The sequence below is a fragment of the Oryctolagus cuniculus genome, chromosome 2, assembly GCF_964237555.1.
Source record: "Oryctolagus cuniculus chromosome 2, mOryCun1.1, whole genome shotgun sequence".
Taxonomy (NCBI): Eukaryota; Metazoa; Chordata; class Mammalia; order Lagomorpha; family Leporidae; genus Oryctolagus; species Oryctolagus cuniculus.
Genome location: NC_091433.1, coordinates 58,156,775 through 58,174,278, shown reverse-complemented (window position 1 = coordinate 58,174,278; position 17,504 = coordinate 58,156,775). Strand labels below are relative to the sequence as shown.

At 36.2% G+C, this 17,504-nt stretch overlaps 1 protein-coding gene across 4 annotated transcripts in view; it reads right to left on the bottom strand.

Annotated features, from left to right (window-relative positions):
- The window catches only part of WDR17 (WD repeat domain 17), a 105,920-nt gene that overhangs the window by 14,777 nt on the left and 73,639 nt on the right, over window positions 1-17,504 (bottom strand). For all 4 annotated transcript variants that reach the window (XM_051832508.2, XM_051832497.2, XM_070068306.1 and 1 more), the window contains 7 exons: window positions 15,774-15,838; window positions 8,804-8,936; window positions 8,349-8,440; window positions 6,519-6,618; window positions 5,397-5,536; window positions 3,738-3,758; window positions 1,650-1,761 (listed from right to left, as the gene is read on the bottom strand). In XM_051832508.2, coding sequence (XP_051688468.1) covers window positions 1,650-1,761; window positions 3,738-3,758; window positions 5,397-5,536; window positions 6,519-6,618; window positions 8,349-8,440; window positions 8,804-8,936; window positions 15,774-15,838 — 663 coding nt within the window. The remainder of the gene's footprint in view (window positions 1-1,649; window positions 1,762-3,737; window positions 3,759-5,396; window positions 5,537-6,518; window positions 6,619-8,348; window positions 8,441-8,803; window positions 8,937-15,773; window positions 15,839-17,504) is intronic.

Sequence of the window (17,504 nt, the reverse complement as noted above, 5' to 3'; positions counted from 1 at the left end):
TTTATTTAATGAATATAAATTTCCAAAGTACAGCTTATGGATTACAATGGCTCCCCCCCCCATAACGTCCCTCCCACCCGCAACCCTCCCCTTTCCCACTCCCTCTCCCCTTCCATTCACATCAAGATTCATTTTCGATTCTCTTTATATACAGAAGATCAGTTTAGCATACATTAAGTGAAGATTTCAACAGTTTGCTCCCACACAGAAACATAAAGTGAAAAATACTGTTTGAGTACTAGTTATAGCATTAAATCTCAATGTACAGCACACTAAGGACAAAGATCCTATATGAGGAGTAAGTGCACAGTGACTCCTGTTGTTAACAAATTAACACTCTTGTTTATGGCATCAGTAATCACCCTAGGCTCTTGTCATGAACTGCCAAGGCTATGGAAGCCCCCTGAGTTCACTGACTCTGATCATATTTAGACAAGGCCATGGTCAAAGTGGAAGTTCTCTCCTCCCTTCAGAGAAAGGTACCTCCTTCTTTGATGGCCCATTCTTTCCACTGGGATCTCATTCTCATTCGCGGAGATCTTTCATTCATTTAGTTTTTTTTTTTTTTTTTTTTTTTTTTTTTTTTTTTTTTTTTGTTCCCCAGAGTGTTTTGGCTTTCCATGCCTGAAATACTCTCATGGGCTTTTCAGCCAGATCCGCATGCCTTAAGTGCTGTTTAGGACATCTGCCACTCTATGGGTCTGCTGTGTATCTCACTTCCCATGTTGGATCATTCTCTCCCTTTTTGATTCTATCAGCTAGTATTTGTAGACACTATTCTTGTTTATTGTGCTTCCTTTGGCTCTTTGTCCTATCATTATGATCAATTGTGAACAGAAATTGATCACTGGGACTAGTGAGATGGCATTGGTACATGCCACCTTGATGGGATTGAATTGGAATCCCCTGGTATGTTTCTAACTCTACCATTTGAGGTAAGTCAGCTTGAGCATGTCCCGAATTGCACAGTAATCTGCTATTTAGCCATGTTTTAAAGTCATCTACTCACCACAATAAAAATAGAGCCTCATGATGTTTTTCGTGGACTAATAGCATTGAAACACAGAAATGTACTGTAATTTATATAAATAACTTCCCTTTTGTTAGACATTTTGGTTGTCTTTTATATAATATTGGATACAAATACACAGATTCTTATATTCTGAAAAGAATTATTTTTAATACTTATTCACCTTAGAATAATGCTGGTGAATTTTGTTGTATTATATGTGTTCTTTTAAAGATTCTAAGCCTTCTATTTAAGAAATTTATCATATAATAGCTTAATATGCAAAGTGGTACAGTGAAAAAGACCTAAAATTTGGAATTAGATATGTTGAACTTGAAATTTTTACCCCAGCATTAAATGTTTTGAGCGAGTTCTTTATCCTCTCTGAATCTGTAAAAATATAGCAACGGTCCTTGTTTTCTAGGATATCAAAAGAATTATCAAAGATACTAATGCATGTAGAAATTTAAAACAGTACCAAGCACATACTAGAAGCTCAACAAATGTTATTCCTTGTTATGATTTTTATTGGATTTAAAAGTATCTCAAAGGGATACTGTGTTTCTCTATATTACAACCTAAAACTAATTAAATACTAGCATTGCATTCCAAACCAGGATATTTAATATCATCAGCATACCTTCTCATGAAGATCATTTATCTCTTCAGTACATCCTGGGTAGAAAGCACAGAGTTTTACTAAATGTAGTTCATTATTGGGAGTCATCAGAAGAAGATCAGCTGCCAAATTCCTGCTCACATAAAAAAGGGAAAACTTATCTGGAGAAAAAGCTACTATTTTAAAATATTTCATGGGCAAGAAACTCATACATATGATTTGTTTTTCTATTTACACAAGTAGTACTAACTTCCTACCTAATTATGAAATTAGTTTTAATTTAAACAATAGATAACAAAGGGTGTGAAAGAGAAACATCTTATAAAATTGCTAAATAATTTTAAAGTTTTAGCTCACATATAATTCTTTGTATAATAGATTTTATTATTACAAATTAATTCCCTAGGCAAGCTAAGTAGTTTGAACTAAGTTCTTTGGAGAAAATTATAAAAGAAACTTTGTGAAGCCTAATTTTATCAACTTTTGTTATACTTATTAACAGTGGAAAATTGGTTTAGCCAGATCATTGAAACTAGTAGAATACTTAACTATTTTAACTTTAGAATTTTAGGTATCCTGCACATTTTTCTAAAGTTTAGGTGAAAAAAATCAAAGAGAGAAGTATAGTTTTCTTACTTATTTTCAATAGATTCAGACAGTGGAATATAAAATTTAAGATTTTTTTTAAAATATAAGAATACGGACTTAGCAGTTTCACATTAAAACATTATATATATATACATATATATATATTTAAAATTATTGGTTGAGGAGTTTTTGGCTGCATGCATCATAACTGAGAAACCACATTATTTTCAATTATTCATGATATTATTTGGTTTTTAATAAGTTGAAATATAGATATTCATTCAGTATGATGTTAGAACAGATGCTATTTCAAGATTTTATAAAATTGTGTGTCAAGGGCTCTGAAAGTAAAATCTTCTTTATTCTTTGTGAAAACTTCAGCAAAATTTCAATTGGTCATTCATTTATGTTAACCAATTGTTTCTGAAAACATAAAAGGTAAAAACAAAAAACGTAAGAGGTGCCCAATCAAATATATGGTGAGCCTAAAGTGGACATAGAGGTAATTTTTAACATCTGGTGTCAAATAAAAAATTTTATTTAAAAAAATACAGACACATCACAAACGGGATAATTAGCACTGAAGTAAGCTTATTTTAAGGCTTTGACAATAAAAACACTTTAATGAGGTTTCATAAAATTTTTCCTATTTTCATAACATTTTACTAATAACTAATATTCAGGATGATGTCAATAGAGAATCACCAAGAGTTCAATGAATCATTATAATATTTTCTCAAGTTATCTAACATTAAATATAATGTCCAACCTGCCATATTTTCTATTATCATTGAACAAGTAAATATTTAAGTATTTTTCCATATTTCAAATTATAATAGTTTATATGTTGTTACTGAAAAGTATGAATGACTTTATCTGTTTTGTGATAGGAAATTTAGTAGGAATTTTAAATAATGTCCATGAGAATACAGATTTATCCTTTTCTTTCAGCATATATAAAATAGCAATGCTAAAATTCTGTTCAAATTTCTATGAACTGTAGACAAACTACAACTGTCTTACTATAGAATTATATTGGCATGTAGTGAAAATTATAACAGAACAGTTAATTTACTCATTCTTTAATTCACCATCATAAGAATTTGATACACCAATAAAGTTAATAAATATATGTATATGTATATAAATATAAAATACATACAAATAAAATTATCTGAACTATTACATTTCACCATAAGGTCAGGTATTTTATTTTGCTTAGTTGAGTTGGCTATGGTACAGTATTGTAGAGATCCATAGTTCATTTGTTGTATAAATATTAAGTATAAAATCTTGAATGATATTGTACATAGTTCATATTACTCTATAGTTAGCCTTCTGTGGTTTCAGTTATATAATTATCTCTCTATATATGTATACACATGCACATATGGTCTGGCATATTGTAAAACAAACTGAAAATATTTAATGAACATTTTTTACTATAGAGGTAGTATTCAAAATGAATAAAATAGTACATGGATTGTAATAAACATGCTTTCAAATAAAACTAGATAATACCTGTATCCAACAGACGGAAAGCTAAAAAGAAAATACTCAGTATTAATATCATGAAAATACAATGAATACCAAGAAGCAACAAATTTACCCAATAAACATTAAAATTGAATTGTGTTTAGTTTATAGAATTATGAACACTCTCTTTAAATTAATCAAGTTTTTTTAATATGTAAAATTCTACTATTAGCTGTGAGGATTCTAGATTTCTTTGAGAAATTAACCACTATATTTAAAATTAGTATTTTAAATTAAGCACTGTATTTCTCAGAACTTGAGTTTTATCTTAAATTCTACTATACACATCGATGGTCACAGAAATTAAGAATTCTTGCAGAGGAGTGGTTATAGGTAAAGAGAAGTTTGGATTTTATTAAAAGTGATGATACATAGTCCATCAGGTGATATTTAAACTTTTAAAAAAGCTTATTTTATATTTGCTATGTTTTATTTTTACTTTGTTAAAACTAAACCCATCTGATTTAGATGAGATGATGATTTAGCATAGAGTCAGCCACCTTTGTGAATAAATAATTTGAGTTATATTTCATACTTTGGGATGAGTCTAAGGCAAATCATTTTAACTATGTAACTGGCTACATAGTTCTCAACAGAAGGTCAGTGGTGTTATGAGAAGATGGTAAGGTACAAACACATTTTGGTGGGGTATGGAAGTATTTAGGGAAAAAGGATACAATTCTAAAATCGTCTTAATTCAACAAACTTCTCTGGAAGATAGAACCACATAATTCCTAAAGGTGACTCCAATGTGATTGGATTGTCTGACCTAAGACTGTGGCTCTGAAGATGTGAGCTACAATTGCTTGGATGTGGAATTCCCAGGATCTAATTCTTAGTATACAGCCACAGTTTTGGAAGATGGTCCATTTCACGTCTTCAGCAAAACAATTTTTGATATTGTTTTCTCTTAGAAAAGCAACTTTATTTTATAAAGTTTCAACTAGGACACATGATCTGAAAGGAATACCTGATGATATGAAGAATTTTTAAGACGTGGAATTTGTTGTTCTGATGATCTTAAGAATCACACAGCTGGGGCCGGCGCTGTGGCATAGTGGGTGGGGCCACCCCTGCAGTGCCGGCATCCCATATGGGTGCCAGTTCGAGCCCTGGCTGCTCCACTTCCAATCCAACTCTCTGCTGTGGCCTGAGAGAGCAGTGGAGGATGGCCCAAGTCCTTGGGGCTTTGTGCCTGCGTGGGAGACCTGGATGAGGCTCCTGGCTCCTGGCTTTGGATTGGTATAGCTCCGGTCATTGCGGGCAATTGGGGAGCGAACCAGCGGATGGAGGACCTCTCTCTCTCTCTCTCTCTTTCTCTCTCTGCCTCTCCTTCTCTCTCTGTATAACTCTGACTTTCAAATAAATAAATAAATCTTTAAAAATGTGAATCACATATTTATTGGTCATGATATTGTAGGTGGTTTGAAACATCAAACTAAGATATAAGATCCTTCAGAATGGGATATGGCGGATTTCATTATATAAACATGGTAGTTTTCATCAGTAATTCCTTCCTGTATTGCCATTTCTTGTCATGATCTTATCAATCTTATCATTCACAAAAAAGGAGATCCTATAGTCTCCCAACACATATCTTATCAAATGTAGTTTACAATTTTCTTTGAGTTTAGCAATTCTTACCATGTTGAAATCATCATGCATTTTCGTGCCAATAATTCTAGGGCATAGTGTGTTGCTGGTGCTGCAGACTCTCCTAGTACTGTGCCCACACAGACTGCCAACTCCAGTTCATTTCCACGAATCAGGTATGCCATAGCAAGCTTGCTCAATAAGAAAATAATTTCTTCAGTTGCATAGATGCAGGGTAGGATCATCATTCCCCTCCAAGCTCATAAAGCACATAAAGTAGCATTAACCTATAAATCAATTATTCTTATAAAATATTGATTGTAACATTCCTATGAAGTACTTATGAATGAGTAATTGAAATTTTCACATGGAAAAGTGATAACAGAATACAGGAAATTTCATCAGGTCAGAATTTAAGAATTCAGAACTCTTGGCCCTACTTTTGTAATTAAGTAGTAACACAGCAATATCCTCAACACATCCTTTAATGATCCTATCAGAAGAACACAAACGTTCTTAAAAGACTCTTCAAGATTATACACCACAGGAACTACATGAAATCTGCGTTCTTTATTTTAATAAAAATTTAAGTAATCAATAAAGAAAGAAAAAGAGAAAGAATATATTACAACCACCAATTATTCTCTAAAGTAAATGTACCTAAGGATAAATGTAAAATGGAATTTTTAGCTTAATATTTTCCCTATTACATGAATGAGTCAAATGGCAAGTACCTTAAAATAAAACTTGTTAGTAATATATAAAAATATACACAAAAATGAGTGCTTTAATTTGTATTTGTATAACCTAACAAGTATATGTGGATAAGGTAAAACAGTTATTCATATGTCTATTTTTTTGAGACTTCAAGAGCTAAAATGACATACCAAAGTCAGTATGTGAAACAAGACTCAAAGTCAGATCTTTTGAGTCCAAGTTCAGTTAATCTTCCCTTCACCACACTACCACTTTTAATACATAATAAAATATTTAAAGGATGTTGTTATAAATATTAATATTACGATAAAAAAGATTTCACAGTCTGTATATGTGCTTATTAGGGATGCTATTACTCAGGCTTGGAAAAATGCAAAACTAGATTTTATGAAGTTACCATATCTCCCTAAACACTATGGAATCGCTAAAATATATATGCCAATTTGAATGTTGTACCTCAATATCATCTACAGCTAGATGGCAACATGCGGCTAGTACTGCTCGACCATCCTGAAAATACCACTCTGCAAGTTCCTTACTGACTTTGTGCAGGAGTCTAGAAAGAAAAGAACAGATATTCTATATAAACACAAGAATTCCATCACAAAAGTGAACCAATGCCCTTTCTTCATGGTGAATAAAGGATTAAATAGAATTTAATTAGACAACCTTGATTTAGTACAAGGCCTTATTTTTTTAAAGAATTTTATTTATTTATTTGAGAGGTAGAGTTACAGACAGAGAGAGGGAGAGACAGAAAAAAAAATTTTCCTTCCTCTGCTTCACTCCCCAAATGGCTGCCATTGGCCGGAACTGAGAGGATCTGAAGTCAGGAGCCAGGAGCTTCCTCTGGGTCTCCCACACGGGTACAGGGGCCCAAGCACTTGGGCCATCTTTTACTGCTTTCTATCAGAGAGCTGGGCCGGAAAAGGAGAAGCTGGGACACAAACCAGAGCCCATATGGGATGCCTGCATTACAGGCGGAGGCTTAGCCACAACACTGGTCCCTAAAACCCTATTTTTCAGAAAAAATAAATCAGGGAAGCCGTCTTCCCAAATACGTGATCTGAGAAACTTCCCTTTATGTCTGGCTCCTATAAAGTGTCAGAAGAAAAGCCTGGCTTTCAAAACTTCCTATTTCTCATTGGATAATTATGGCTCAGCTACAGAGGTGATAACCTTAGAAGAAAAATAGGTTGAGCTGAAATTTTTCAAAATTCAGTTGGAATCAAGATATTACTAATGCAGTGGATATTTACAGTGCCACATTTAGAACTGACAGAGAATAGCAGCAAAGATCCAGGAAGGGATACATATTCCCACCACGTTATTTGTTTAACATTTGCTTAACATAATTGATGAGTGTCCTAGAAGTTTAAATATCCAATTTCTAGGGCATTAAGTGGAACTAACAGTAAGTAGACGGTAGGCTGTCAGATATTTAAAAAGGGTTGGAAGGCTGAAAAATTCTAATGTCTATAGGTTTTTTACAATAAATAAGTTTCTTCTTTAGATGGTAACTAACTGTTATTTCAAACATGGATTCCTGGTTCATGGGCTTATAAACTGCATTACTATGATTTTATATTTACTTGCTTTACAGTGAAACATTAATAAGCAGCACATTTTTTCTTTCACTGCATGCCCTCCCCAACAGATTGGTAAGTTTTTAAGTATTTAGGTAATTTACAAACAACTTCTCTACTGAAATGCATTTTGCTTTTATGGAAAGCTATGTGAAATGTGTGTAGCTGTGTCTACATGCCAACTATTTCCTGATTTATCTAGGCATGGATGCTGTAATGGAACTAGATCATAATGAGAAATGCAGTGGAGGACACAGATAGCCAAGTTCTCAGACAGATGAACTACATGTCTTCAAAAACTCATCAAGGGAAAGCAACCTTAAAAAATATTGAACTGAGGGCCGGTGTCATGGCTCACTTGGTTAATCCTCTGCCTGCGGCACCAGAATCCCATGTGGGCACTGGGTTCTAGTCCTGGTTGCTCCTCTTCCAGTCCAGCTCTCTGCTGTGGCCTGGAAGGGCAGTGGAGGATGGCCCAGGTGCTTGGGCCCCTGCACCCGCATGGGAGACCCCGAGGGGGCACCTGTCTCCTGGCTTCGAAGCGGCGCAGCTCTGGCCATGGCAGCCATTTGGGGAGTGAACCAACAGAGGGAAGACCTTTCTCTCTCTCTCCCTCTCACTACCTGTAACTCTACTTCTCAAATAAATAAATAAAATCTTTAAAAAAATATGGAACAGAAACAAAGAATAAATCACTCACTCATTAAAATCTTCTTTGTAGATATCATCAGTATATGAAGCTCCTTTAGGTGTAGAAATGTGTAAGGTTTGCATGTTTCCCTCACATGCTGCCTAGAATTTAATTAAACCTTTAATTAATCTTTAGATAGTATTGATAATTTCAGAACATTATTTTGAGAAAAATGAGGTTCCAGTAAGTGATTACTAAAAAAAGAAGCTGTCCAAATACATGAAATATAACATTCAGCATGTGAAAAATTCAGAATTCAAAAATGCTTGTACACTTAAAGATCTAAAATATGTTCAATGTGACTAGAACAAAGATAGTATGACTGAAATATTGAGGCATAGGTCAAGAGAGGTAGACAGATGCCAAGTCATCAATCACATGAAGGTGAATCCATCAACATAATCTTCTCCCTGCTGGAAGTCCACCCACCAACATATGTGGCATGTATAATGATGTAGTTGTACCTGTGCAATTAGCAGAGCTTCTTTAAGTTGGCCTCTTGACATAAAAAAATTAACAAGTTTCCTCACATCACCAACAGCTATGCAGTATGGTATGACATCATCTTTATCTTCCTGTATTAATTGGTCAGCTCTCCTAATAAAATAAGGGTAATTTTTAACAATATTAATTTTGATTGAAACATTAATTTCAATTGGACTGAGATTCTTCCGAAAGGATAGTTAAAATTTTTGGCAGATTTCAAAGAACATTCTAGCAAGTCTATTTAAAAAAATTGTATTCATTTGAAAGGTAGAAAGAGAGAGAGAAAGAAGAAAAAGAGAGATATCTTCTATTCATTGGATCATCCTCCAAATGCCCATAACAGCTAGGTCAGGTCAAAATTAGGAGCCAAGAACCCCATCTGTGTTTCCCATACAGACAACAGGGACTCACTACTTGAGCCATTATGTGTTGCCTTCCCAGAGTGCACATTAGCAGGAGGCTGAATCAGAAGTGGATGTGGAACTTGATCCTAGGCATTCTGATATGTGATGTAGGCAGCCCAAGCAGTGGGTTGACCTGCTGCCCCAAAATATCCCATCCTGTAAATCATTTTTTAAAAGATTTATATTCTGTAGTCAAATACATAGGGGAGACAAATAAAATTTTTGTAAAATAATATATACTATTGGTACTTGTTGGCCCTTAGAGCACTACATATTTCCATATTTTAAATACCCCAAACATGGTAGATCTGAAAATCAGTGTAGTTGGGGGATTCCAAGATCACGGATTAGGGAATAACATACTCTGCTAAACTAGGAATAAATACCAAAAAAAAGTGTAGGAAGTGCACTCTCAGGGGAGAACTAGAGAGAAAACTGCACTGGAAATCCTACAAAAGGAAGAAGAATGCCGTGGAGGGTGTGTACATACAGCAAATGTGAACACAACAAATGACTGCAATTGGCAAAGCCTGAGTGGGTGGCAGCTTAGATATGGGGGTGAGACTGGACTGCAGCAAACCATAGTGATATAGCAAAAGGGTAAGCATGGCATGAATACAGACTGGAGCCCTGGGTGCTAGAGTTGCCAGTGGAGGTAGTGGAGATAGAGGGACATGTTTATCTTACCCCAATTTCCCCAAAACAGCACCTGCTGCCTGGCTGAGAAAGGGCAGGAGACATTTTGGGTTTGGGTAGCAGCTGTGGTAGCCTTTGTGCATGTGCACAGAGACAGGACGCCTTCTCGGAAGTACTAGCAGCAGCGGTGCAGAGAGAGCAACATTTGGTCAGTGGCTCTTGTGTATGCATGTGATCCAAAGATTCTAGTGGAGGGAAAAATCTACAGTCCCCACTGATTTTGCACCTTGCAGAGAGATGACAGGGCATCCATGTAGGGCTGTTAGGCATACCCAGCCTCCCAGAATCCAGATGCCTAGGTAAGATGGCTCTGGGAACATCTGCCTCTTTGTTAACTGGACACGATGGCAGGACAGGGCAAAACCTCTGCACCTGGTGACTGAGGAAGGCTTGTGTGCTGAGACTGTGGGGACTTGGTGGTTACATGAGAAGGTGCACGGTGTAGCTGAGTCTCTGGGCAATCACGTTCAGAGCTTGTGGTTGCTCCCTGGTGACACCCACTGCACAGCTCTTAGTATTCACTGAAAGTGAAGACATTCCACTAAGCCACCAAGGAATAGCTCAAAAATAAAAGCCATCAGAAGAAAAAACAATCAACTCCCCAAAATGCCTAAAATAAATGCAAAAACTCAAGAAACAAGAATAAGGAAGATACCATGACCATCACCCCCAAAGAAACACAACATCTTCATATTAGAATGTGAAGATGAAGATATTGAGAAAATGCCAGAAATGGAATGCAACAAATGAATCATAGGATTACTGAAAAGCAATCCAAGCAAATTTACGAATGTAAGAAAACAGCACATGACATTAATAAAATTTTTACCATGAAATTGAGATTTTAAAGAGAAATCAAAATGAAATACTAGAAATGAAGGGTTCAATAGATCAAATAAAAAATGCAGTGGAATGCCTTAACAGCAGACTTGGTAAGGCAGAAGAAAGAATATCTAAACTAGAAGACAAATCTTTGAAAATTTTTCAGTCAGACCAAAAAAATAAAAAAAGAACAAATTAGAAACAGTGTGGGAGGGGCCAGCTCTGTGTGGCATGGCAGGTGAGGTTACCTGTTGCAGTACCAGCATCCCATATGGGTGCTGGTTCAAGTCCTGGCTTTTCTACTTCCAATCCAGCTCTCTGCTGTGGCCTGGGAGTGCAGTGGAGGATGGCCCAAGTCCTTGGGACCCTGCACCCACATGGAAGATTTGGAGGAAGCTCCTGGGTTCTGGCTTCAGATTGGTTCAGCTCTGGACATTGCAGCCATTTGGGGAGTGAGCCAGCAGATGGAAATGACTCCCTCCCTCCCTCTCTCTCTCTGACTCTCTCTGCCTTTCAAATAAAATAAATTAAAAAAAAAACACTGTTGGAGAACTATGGGATACTTTCAAATGACCCAACATATAGGTCTTAGGAGTTTCTGATGGTGTGGAAAGAGAGAATAGACAAGAAAGCCTATTTAGTGAAATAATTATAGAAAACTTTCCCAATATGGAGAAAGAAAGGGACATCCAAATAGGGGAAGCACATAGAACTCCTCACAGACATGACCAGAAAAGATCTTAACCATTACACATTGTAGTCAAGCTTTCCACAGTAAAACATAAAGAAAATACTCTAAAATGCGCACGAAAGGAACACCAGATTACTTTCATAGGATATCCAATTAGATTCACAGCTGACTTCTCATAAAAAACCCTATAGGCTAGAAGAGAATGGTGAGAGATAGTCTAAGAGTGGACAGTGAGAGAGAGAGAGACAGAGAAAGTTCTTCCTTTTTGCCATTGGTTCACCCTCCAATGGACACAGCCTGCGGCCAGTGCACAGCGCTGATCCAAAAGCAGGAGCCAGGTGCTTCTCCTGGTCTCCCATGGGGTGCAGGGCCCAAGGACCTGGGCCATCCTCCACTGCACTCCCGGGCCATAGCAGAGAGCTGGCCTGGAAGAGGGGCAACCGGGACAGAATCCGGTGCCCCAACCGGGACTAGAACCCTGTGTGCCAGCGCCGCTAGGCGGAGGATTAGCCTATTGAGTTGCGGCGCCCGCCCTATTCTAAGTCTTAAGAGAAAAAAAAAGTCAGCCAATCCAGTCAAGAGGCAGTCTACGCCCTAACCAATCACAGCCTGTTGCCAGGCAGTATCCGAAGCTATCCAATCATAGCCTGTTGCCAGGCAGGCTCTGTTGCCAGGTGGTTTCCTGAGGGGTTTTTGGGGGTTTCCAAAGCCACTCCCGAGCAACTGATGCTCACTTGCCAGCAGCCATCTTGGCATGGCCTTCTCATTCCACCATATTTCTTATTCCACCACACTGGGCCACAGCAGAGAGCTGGACTGGAAGAGGAGCAACTGGGACTAGAACCCGGCCCCCATATGGGATGCCGGCACCACAGGCAGAAGATTAACTCCAAGTGAGCTACAGCGCCAGCCCGCCTTTTCCCTTTAATATTCTAATTTTGATTCAGTCTCCTTCTTCCTGCCAAAAAATGCTCTCAGTATAGTCAACAATATCTTCTATGTTGCCCCTATTTTTCTCTTTGGGCTACAGAACCAAGATTAGATATTAGACATTGACATTTAAATCACAAAGGAACTCCAATTTCAATATATCCAACAACAACTAATAATCTTTTTTTTTTTTTTTTTTTTTTTTTTTTTTGATAGGCAGAGTGGACAGTGAGAGAGAGAGACAGGTCTTCCCTTGCCGTTGGTTCACCCTCCAATGGCCGCCGCTGCAGCCGGCGCAGCGCGCTGATCCGATGGCAGGAGCCAGGATCCAGGTGCTTTTTCCTGGTCTCCCATGGGGTGCAGGGCCCAAGCACCTGGGCCATCCTCCACTGCACTCCCTGGCCATAGCAGAGAGCTGGCCTGGAAGAGGGGCAACCGGGACAGAATCCGGCGCCCCGACCGGGACTAGAACCCGGCGTGCCGGCGCCGCAAGGTGGAGGATTAGCCTATTGAGCCACGGCGCCGGCTCAACAACTAATAATCTTAATCCGCAAGTTTTTGTTATTATTTGTTTTGTATTATCTCAAAATCTCAGTAAATACCACAGCTTCTATCCAGTTTTCAAACAAAAAATCTGGAATTATATTATTCTTATTTTTATTACCAAGTTCAGCTAATTTTAAGTCTTAAATATAATAAATCTGTTTACTTTTCTCCATCTTCCTAATTACCACCTAAGACTTCATCCTGTTACTATATCTTGACTTGGCTACTCCAGCTTCCCTTACATTAGTCTCCTCATATCTGCTATTGACTTTGTCTAATCTGTTCCTGAGATGTCAGGTTGTGCAAACTTCCAAAATGAAAATCTGATCAGGTCATTTTCTGCCTTAAGACCCTTAATGTTTCTTGTTGTTGAATTTAGGGTAAAGGAAAAAAAACAAGCTTAACATGTGTACAAACCTCGAAAACATCTATTTCTTGCCTTGTTTTTCCTTTTTCAGAAAAGATTTATTTATTTCAAAGGCAGAGCATGGAGGAGGGGAAAGGGGAGGTGGGAAGAGGAAGAGGAGAAGAAAGAGAGGAAGAAGGAGAAGGGGAGGAGGGGGAGGAGGAAAAGGAGGAACAAAAAGGAAAGAGAGAGGTCTTCATCTACTGATTCATTCACAAAATGCCCCCAACAGCCAGGTCTGGGCAAGGCCAAAGCTGGAACCAGAAACTCCATCAGGTCTCCCAGACTGGTGGCAGGGGCCCAATTACTTGGTCAACTTCTGTTTTCCCAGCACTTAGCAGGAGGCATGTTCTGATAGAGTAGCCAGAACTCATAGGTATGGAATGCCTGCACTGCAAACAACGTGCTTTGCTAAAATGCTGGCTCCTCCTGACCATTTAACTCTCACTCAAGCTAAATTGCCTCCTCCCAACTCTGGGGTTTATATTTGATAGATTCAACCATTCTAAATAATTGATTGATAGTCTCTCAATCCTGGTTCTGGTTACAAATGCCTAGGAAAGTTGCAAATTATTTCTAATAAATTTATGTCTAAACATCTATAACAAGAAAATTTGGGTCTAATAAGTAAAACCATAACTGACCTTTTCACTCTCACTCACCGCTTCTAAGGCTTACCTATGTCAGCTATGATACCTCTTTTTAGCTCCTTTACTCTGTTCTGTAAGCCTGGAATGCTTTCCTAGCCTCTTGGCTATCTCCTGTGTATCCCTTATAGTTCAATTCAAATACACTAATTTAGGTCACGATTCCCCTGTTACCATATCTGAGCATACCCCATATTTTAAACTCATTAGGTACCTACCATAAAAAGCAATGTAGTAGCATATTAATATTACTAGCCTCTTTAAAAGTATGTCAATAGTTATAAAAATTACAAAATAATTATTACTTTCATTCTATGAATTATTACCATAGATTGACTATACTTTTAGCCTAAGTGACATTCAAGAAAGCTTGTGGTGAGGTTGAAAGAATGTCTTGTCAAATAAATATCCCCTGCTGTCTTGATTTTATTAAGGATCCAGTGGGAGAATTAGCATTCACAAGTGTGCTGTAAAGGTACAGGAACATAGAAGTATTCGAGATTCTAGAGCTTAGAACAGAGAGTATTCAGTCAGCAAGCTAGTGACAGCCTGTTGCTTAACTTACTGGGAGAAGAGGTGTCAGGGAATAGTCTACTTTCCCATGGCAAATGTGTTAATCCTTTTAGATTTTGGTCTCTCTCTCTTCTCTCTCTCTTTCTCTGCATGTGTGAGCAGTAGTTGATTAGTTTTCTCCTAAACCATTAGAAATCAAAATTTCTCTTTTCAATGCCAGAAGCAAGGTAACTACTCACTAAATAGTACTCCACAGGCATAGCACAGGGATTAGCACACAGGGGCACTAAATACATATTTGTTGAAAGAACAGACTAAAATAGTTGTAAGCTGCAGGTTGTACTGCGTCCCCTCAAAAGGAATGTTGAAGCTTTAACCCAGGGAACCTATGAATGTGCCCTTACATAGAAACAGGGTTTCTGGTTAGGTAATTAGTTACATTATTCAGATTATTCTGGACTATGGTGGGTCCTAAATGCCATCTAACTTGTGTCATTATAAGAAAAAGAAATTTGGGCACAGAGACACACAAAGATAGACATGTGGAGATCTGGCAGAGATTGGAGGGATGCATCTATAATCTGTAAGAGGTCAAGAATGGTTAACAAGTGCTAGAAGGTAGGAGAGAAGCATGGAACTGATTCTTTTGCAGAAACTCCAGCAGGAACAAACTCTACCAGTGGGAATTCTAGCCTCCAAAACTGTGAGAGAGTAAATTTGTGTTGCTTTAAGTCATCCAGATTAGGGTAATTTGTGAAGGCAATCCTTGGAAATTAACACATCTGTGAAAAAGTCGTGTGTGTGTGTGTGTGTATTGGATTCTAAAACAAGGACACCTAGTAATGTTTCCTTACTTGTCAGATATTTCTTTTTCAACAGTATCTCCCTTCTAACCATGGAAGGAAATGGCAAGAGTTAGTGTCTACACAGAGCATTTTGGAGATTATTTATAAAGCAATATTCTGTGGACTTCTGAAAACCTTTAAAAAATCTTACTATTTCTATTTAAATAGCAATACAATAACCTGTTAATAATTTGATAGTATGTTTTTTGTCCACTGATATGGAGGAAATTTGCTTTTCACTGTCTTCAACAGAATTAAAGTAAAATATAAGAATACCAAAATGACTTACAACTGATTCATTTCCTTTGTTCTATCTATGGATATAAATTTAGTTATTACATAAGACAAAAAAAGGTAAAAAATATCAATAACTACTATCACATTTATATACTGTTCCTATTTTACATGTAATTATAAAACATATTTATACACACACTTACGGCCTTACCTCTGCATTAGCTTTTTCCAGTATTTCAAAGATACCCCTGGTGCAATGGACAGGGCTTTGTCCCACTAGGATAGAAAGAACGAAGAGTAGAAGCATATCTGTTTTGATTGCACTGTGTAATTCTGAACTCGTTTTTAAAAGTCAATTTGTTATATTTATAACATAGAATTTTAAAGTTTAGATTTCAATGTATATTTTTCTATCTCATTAATTCCACTCAGAATAAAAGTTAAGATATTTTAAAGTAAAAGAAAAAATGCAAAATTCAAAATAAAAATTCAATTCCAAATGTAAAGGGTGAGAAAGAGATAGAAAGAGGTATCATTATATTCTTAGAATTGTACCTATGAACTACATTTAAACCTGTCCTCATTATATTAAAAAAATAGAAAATAAAAAGGGAAGAGATGCAGGTGGTAAGAAGGAGAGAAATGATAGGGAGGAAAGGAATAGTGACAAATATGAGGTTTGAAATATACACAGATTAACTCTTATAATGCAATACGAGAACAATCCATTCTATGATATTCTTTGTCAAAATAACACTGAAATTCTTACTTCACATTTACTTATATTTAACATATATGTCGGTTGTTTCTATTTTATTATTTCTCTATTGATTTTTATAAACTTTATTTATTGCCACTTCTTCTTTTCCAGTTGGTAATACTTGTCTTCATATTATAAAAAAACTGGACTGACTATTATTGAAGCAGCTCATGTTCAATCCAAGGTGACTGTGACATTTATTTGAAAAAATGAGTTTCACTTTATTCAAAGCTAGAAGGGAACTGAGGAGAAAATATTCTGAAAAAGAACTAGATGAATCAAAATTTCATTTTAATTAAAGCTCTCCAAAAAACTAAAATTCCACTGAAATAAGTATAAAAATAATTAACTGAAAATATGTTAAATTTTAATACTACATATTTAAAATTATGTTACCTAAAAGATAACTTAAAACATGTTTTTGGGAGAAATTCTTCTCTAATGTAGTAGAAACTGGATAAATGAAGTTAAAATGTAGACTAAATTAACTTTGAAGTCACCAAGTTCTTTTAATATAAATGTCTTAAAAGTGAAAGGATTAAAAGTTTTTCTAACTTCATAGTAGAAAGCTTACAGAACTAGAAAAAATAAGCAAGTGATTATGAACAATTACAAGGATACCCATAATTCTAAACAATTGAAAGCAAAGTTTTATGAATCATTAAGTCCATCAGTCCATAAATGAGCTTTCCTAACAATATAACTATTAAATTTAATAGACAGGCATTTGATTCAGATAAGTTTTGAGTTAAGAGAGTTTAAAGTACAAATACCCAAATATGAAACTTAGAGACAAAATTACATTTTTACACCAAAATTATTCATTTTCTCCTTGACTTTTGATAAGTTGTTTAGTAATGTCCTGTTAAAAAAGGAACTTTTAAATCAAATCGTTATTACTGCATTAGTAACAGTGTTGCATTGCTCCTAAATACTTTTAAATTTACAATGTCTTTCCAATAACAGTTTTTAATAGTACTTACTATTTTAGAGCAAGTTGTAATGCACTGTCTCTAAGTGTATGGGAAAGTAAAAAGGTGAGTGAAATTTAATTTTGATACATTTTAATGTAACTGTATTACTTGGTGTTATTTCATATTATTTACAAGTATATTATATGATGCTTTGTAACGACAAAATTAACTAACCTAAAGCTTTTCAAAACTCAATAAACTATGAAAT